We start from the raw sequence: 6,634 nt of genomic DNA, 5'->3' as shown, positions 1-6,634 counted from the left end.
CATCCTTCTTCCCCTCCTCACTTGACATAGCCACAGCTTTGCTCCTGCTTGACAGAGGCTGATCTCTTTTATCCATCTTCTATAATGCATTGGTGCTTCCTGTACTAGAATGCATTAGCAATATGTACAACATACAAACAACATCATGTCAATCCCTGTAGGTGTTTGGTTTTAGTTACTTCATTCCTTCTCGTGGCTTGTCTTTTTCTAAAAAAAAAAAAAAAAAAAAAAAAAAAAAAAAAATACTCTTATAGGTTCTCATCCTGTATCATCCTGTATTCTATTTGGAAAACTAAAATGTTTTCTTTCTTATTCTTTTCATTTTTCCTTTTCTTTTCTTTCTTTTTCTTTTCTTTTCTTTTCTTTTTTTTTTGAGGAAACTCTGGATTCTTAAGAAACTACTCTGTTCAATAAATAGTTTTCTATTCAAAAATAATAATTTTCCCTTTACTTTTCTGCATATATGTGTGGTATTTAGGACAATAGAGCCAATTATTTCAGGTCTGAGGAAATTTTGTTTAATTTGATAAAATCTACCCATAATTACTTTGCATTAGGAACTTTTAGGAATGTCTGTACATATGCATAAGTATTCAATCTTAACATTCCTTTTCTATGATTTTTTTATTTTTTTATTTTATTTTATTTTATATAACAAAGTCCAATTAAATGAAAACAAACATTTATACACAATATTTGGGAATTTGGGCGTCGTTCTTTCCAAACTACTTCCTGCTGGTAAGGGGCGCTGTCATGGGGGATTCGAAGAAGATTCAGAAATCCTGGCTGTAGTCTGTAGGGCTGCTTTGAATGTAGGATCACCTTTTCTAAACTTCAATTTTTTATGTTTTATTTCTATTTTTTCTTTAGACTGTTCAGAAATTTATTTTAGAATTTTCCTTGACTGTACTTGATCAGCTCTGGTCATTTTAGTTTCAGAAAATCTTTATCAGCATCTGTCATTCCCTTAAAATAAGTGGTTTGTGCTATGAACCTCTCCATGTGCCTCTGAAGATGCCAGAATTTCTGATAACATCTCAATTTTCCCAATCATTTCTATACATTTCTTATTCTGTTCAAGCATTTCTGTTTTTGCATGTGTATATGTTTGTATATTCCTAAGTGCTGTATCTCCCTCTTTGGTTGCAGATTACCACGCTGATATTCTTTGGCCGTGGCATAGACAGATATATCATGCATTTTCTGGGCTCAGTATGCTAAGCCTTCTGCAGACTGTGGAGGAGAATGGCCTATGCTCATGCTCATTCTGAAGACTCAGAATTCCTTTTCCATCCCTGAATTTAGCAGCCTGATTCTTGCATTATCAAGCCTGAAACAAATTCTGAATTGTTCTGGTTTGTAGCTGTCTCTCTGCTTTGTATTGCATATTTTAAAATGTATACCGTTTATTTCTTTTTCATTCCAGTTAATTCAAATACACAAGTCATAAATCTGTGTATGTCTAAATTCCCAACTTATGTTCTATATAAGAGGAAACAAGAAGTAGAGGAAAAAATAGCAAAGAACCCTGTGAGGTTCTGAGAAGGGGCAAGTGCAACATTTGTTTCTTTTGTTGAGTGAATATGATGTGTAGATGTCCACAGACAGGGTCTAATTAGTGTGTTCCGAATGTGAATGAAGAAGGAAAAATGACTGTGTCATTGATGTTTCTCAATATGCATTATTTATAGATTTTTAAAGAAATATCAGTACCTGATTTTTAAAAGTTCTTGTTCTTATTAATGTGAAGGATGTGCATAAGAAAGATATACAATTTTGAATGATCTTATTAATTGGTGCATTGTAGTGTGTATTTTAGGGCCAGAGAATGGCAAAAAAAAAAGAGTCATCCTGATTTGAAAGAAAATGTATTCAAGTATAGGCCTACATTTTACACATTTCCATTGGTTTGTAAAGTACAGCATGAAATCTCATACTCATGACATCTCATTTTGTTAGGAATGAAAATATTCATTTTCTAAAAGGTCATTATGGAAATGTACTATTGTTAAAAGTTCCCAAGGTTCAGTAAGGTTTTGTTCATATATGTTGTTTTAATACAGATTTATATATGAAATAGAAGATGAGTCAAAGTACATTATTCTTTTCCTAGTAGTTATGTGGATTCAAAGCCTGGTGAAAGTAGTGAATTGAATTATTTTATTGTTGAATATGCATCTAAGAAAAATCTAACTGAATATCCAATGAATAATTATAATCAAACATTTACAGGTTTCATTTTGTTGGGATTGTTCCCATCATCACAAACTGGTCTGTTTCTCTTCATTCTCATTGTACTCATCTTCCTGACAGCTTGGATTGGCAACCTGTCCATGATCCTCCTCATCCTCCTGGATTCCCATCTCCACACCCCCATGTATTTCTTACTCAGTCAGCTTTCTTTCATTGACTTAAATTACATCTCTACCATTGTCCCTAAAATGGTGACTGACTTCCTGTTGGGTAATAAGTACATCTCCTTCATTGAGTGTGGGTTTCAGATCTTCCTGTTCTTGACTTTTGGTGGTGCAGAAACTCTTTTGCTGGCTTCTATGGCCTATGACCGTTATGTGGCTATTTGCTTTCCACTCCACTATGCTACACGTATGAGTAAAAGAGTCTGTGTGCTGATGATAATAGGATCTTGGGTGCTGGGCTCCATTAACTCCTGTGCTCACACTGGGTATGCACTCCACATTCCTTACTGCCGATCCAGAGTAATCAATCATTTCTTCTGTGATGTCCCCGCCATGTTAACCCTGGCCTGCATGGACACATGGGTCTATGAGTACACAGTATTTGTGAGCACAATCCTCTTTCTTGTGTTTCCATTCATTGGTATAGTATGTTCTTATGCTCATGTGTTCCTTGCTGTCTACCGCATGCACTCTGGGGCAGGGAAGAAGAAGGCTTATTCTACCTGTAGCACTCATCTCACTGTGGTAACTTTCTACTATGCACCATTTGCTTACACTTATCTACGCCCAAGATTCCTTCGATCCCCAGCAGAGGATAAGATTCTGGCAGTCTTCTACACAGTCCTCACCCCAATGCTCAATCCCATCATCTACAGCCTGAGAAACAAAGAAGTGATGGAGGCACTGAGAAGGGTAACTCACAGAATTTGCTTTTCCAAAAATATAGACAAGTTGCCTGCCTGAGTCATGGACTTAGCTCAAGTATACCTAGCATTGGTATTCTCCAGTTGAGCCATTATAACTGAAATATTCCAAAAGAGATTACTAATAATAACAATTAAATAATGGGCTTAATCTTAAAGTAAAAATTAAAGAACTAAAATGTCATTCTTTTTTCTTTGCCTCACCTTTTTTCTTTACTTTTTTTGAGACTATAATTTAATTATATTTCTTCCTTTCCTTTCCTCTCTTTAACCCTCTTTTATGCCCCTTCCCACTTTCCTTCAAATTCACAGCCTCCTTTTCTGTAATTGTTTTTGCATGCATATATGCATATGTATATAATAAATATAACCTGCTCCATTGTTATAATGTTATTTGTATATATGTTTTCAGGACTTATCATTTGTCACTGGACAACCAAGTAGTGTTCTCTTCCTTGGAGAAAGCCACCTCTTTAGCTCCAAGCTTTGCTTTCTGTGGTTGCCTATAGTTCTGTGTGTAGGGTTGAGCCTCCTGGGCTTTTATTGTCCATCTGTATATCCATGGGTTTTCTTGTTCCATTTGCTATTTGGGCAGTCATATTGGTGACTTTATGTGTGTGGCTTCTGATAACCCTATGAGGCACAACCTAACAGCAAAGTCCATGATCCTCTGACTCTTATAATCTTTCCACACCCTCTTCCACAATGTTCTTGAACTTTAGGTATAGGAGTATTTTATAGGTGTATTCATTGAAGGTAGGCCTTCACAACTCTTCATTTTGATTGGCTTGTGGTTTTCTGTAATGCTGTCCATCAGATAAGAAGCTTCCTTGATTGTGGTGGAGTTCACACACACACACACACACACACACACACAATCTGTGGGTATAAAGACAAATGTTTATAGATTGTTGTCAGAGCTTAGACTGGTAGTAAGTTAGTGGTTGTAAGTTCTCCTCTAATAAACGTTGATTTTACTGAGTAGTTACCTAGATTTCCAGTACCAAGCATTATTTCCCTCTTGTTAAGTGGGTCTTAAATCAAATTGGAGAGTTATTGGTTACCACCAAATATTGCATGCCACTACTCTACCCTTAGTGTTATAATGCCATGTAGATCATTGATGTTGCTCATAGATATCAGAGCTTTGTTGCCTCCTTTTTTGGGAATTTCATGATGATTTATGGCACCATGAAAGGTAACCCTCAGGTAGGGAACATTCAGGTTAGTTTCAGTTCAAAAGAATCTGGGACCTGATGTTCATGGTATCTTTAGCAACAGATATTTAACTTTGACCTCTGTGAGGGTGTGCAACGAAGGCAACAGGAATGAGCTGTATGTTTTAGGAGTGTTTTGGACTGCCCTGGCCAACAACTGATAAGAAGGCTTTTTGTCTGCAATCAGTGTTTTTGTTAGGTAGTCTTTGAATGGTGAAGTAGGTATCCTCAGCCAAAATGAGAAAGTTAATTAAAAATATATATGTATATTTATCCATGGGGATTACATGTTTTACATAAATAGTTAATTGTATGATTCCTTGTGGCTTTTCAGACATCCTTCATGTTATTCTATTTGCTTTCCTATTTCTGTATTTACTTCCCTCCCTCTCCATGAACAGATCCCCTTTTATATTTCCATATATATATATATATAGTTATATATGTGGTTTATCTAGTACCTGATGCTTTCAAACATTTTCTGCAGATTGTGGAATTTGGTGTTTAGGGATTAGGGAGTAGCAATACATTTTAATTTGAGCACCTGTATGATTTCTAGATGCAAAGAAATATCAGCCTTCTTAAGGGTTATTGGACACCCATTTCCAAACAAAGAAAATGCTACCATAGTAAATTTTCTTGTTATTATTTACAAAGGTCTAAAAAATATCTCTCAACAGAGTTGATCAATATTACTTTGCCCTCACCTCATATCTGATCTCTTATTTTATTTCATTTCTAGAAGATACATGCATGTCTTTTATAGCCATTTATTATTTCATTGTAGATCTTTTCATAACATTTACTCATTTTAGGGTTATTGAATACTTCCATTTAGAGTACATTACATCTAAAAGCCATAATGGAGATTGTTGTTCACATGTAATTATACATACCTAAAAGATTCTAGTTATAAGCATTTTTTTCTAAATGTTTAGCAATATATCCTAATAACAACATGCAAAGATAAGTCTGTTTTTATGTCATCATATTGAAAATTTGATATTTATAACTATAGAAATATATTGATCAAAATTAATTAGCATAAATGAGATTGAAAATCATTTTAGTTATTATAATTTATTGACAATAAAATTATTTGAATGAAATACAGTCTGATCAGTTTCCTCTCCCTTATTTCCTCCCAGGTCCTTCCCACTATTCACCTTTCCTACTTCATGCCTTCTTATTCTTCAGAAAACAAACAGGCAAATAAATAAGACAAGTAAACAAGAATGAAACAAAACAAACAAGCAAACAAAAAGAAAATAATAAAGAACATATAAATGCACACACACACTCACACACACTTACACACCATAGAACCGTAAAAATCAGAAACTAATATACAAACAAATGATTATTATTTTTTGGAAGTATAAAATATATTTCTTTATGTTGTTTTTCTACAATAATTATTTTTTATTTTATATAACCAAGTCCATTTAAATGAAAACAAACATTTATAGACAATATTTGGGAATTTGGGCATTGTTCTTTCCAAACTACTTCCTGCTGGTAAGGGGCACTGTCATGGGAGATTCGAAGAAGATTCAGAAATACTGGTTGTAGTCTGTCAGGCTGCTTTGTCCAGCTGTTTTGAATGTAGGATCACCTTGTACTCTGTTTCAGGTGATCTGGCTTGATCAAACCACATTAGTGTGGAAGGAATCCACATCTTTTCATTTTCTGTGGAAACAAAAATAGAAATCTTTTTCCCCAGTAACTTGTCCTTGAACTTAATTTTTGGAGTCAAAGCATTTTTTTTTTAAATTTAATTTATTATTTTACATGTTGATCCCAGTTCCCTCTCCCTCCCTTGCTCCCTCCCAATCTCCCTTCCTCCCTCCCTCCTTCCCTCCCTTTTACCCTCTCTGCCCTCTCACATGCACTCTAACCACCCTCCCATCCCCCCCCACCACAATTCCATATGTAGGGGAATGTCATCCAGTAGGGGTCATGTAGGTCTGACAGGTCATGTGAAGTAGGGACTAGGGCTTCTCTCCTGTCTCTAGTTATCACTCCATGGGGGATGTGTTCGCAAAGTCCTTTTGTGCTCCAGGGATACATCCTGGCTCCACTGTCTGAGGTCCCTTAGACTACTCAGTCCTTCTGGCTGAGACCCATATTCAGGGGGGCCTGAGTCAGTCCCATGCTGGCTTCCCAGCTATCAGTCTGGTGGCCTGTAGCTCCTCTTTGTTCAGGTAAGCTGTCTCTATGTGTTTATGCCATCTGGTCTTGTCCTCTCCCTCTGCATCTGAGTTCTACTTCGACTCAGTGTTTATGTATGGGTGTT

At 35.8% G+C, this 6,634-nt stretch overlaps 1 protein-coding gene across 1 annotated transcript; it reads left to right on the top strand.

Moving 5' to 3' along the window:
* The first annotated feature begins 2,204 nt into the window (after nucleotides 1–2,204).
* On the top strand, nucleotides 2,205–3,161 carry LOC127227131 (olfactory receptor 2L8). The gene has a single exon (XM_051191421.1). The coding sequence runs from the start codon at nucleotides 2,205–2,207 to the stop codon at nucleotides 3,159–3,161; it is 957 nt and encodes a 318-aa protein (XP_051047378.1).
* The last annotated feature ends 3,473 nt before the right edge of the window (nucleotides 3,162–6,634 follow it).

This window comes from Phodopus roborovskii, unplaced genomic scaffold (genome assembly GCF_943737965.1).
Source record: "Phodopus roborovskii unplaced genomic scaffold, PHOROB, whole genome shotgun sequence".
In the NCBI taxonomy this organism is placed as follows: Eukaryota; Metazoa; Chordata; class Mammalia; order Rodentia; family Cricetidae; genus Phodopus; species Phodopus roborovskii.
This window is presented reverse-complemented; position numbering and strand designations above follow the sequence as displayed.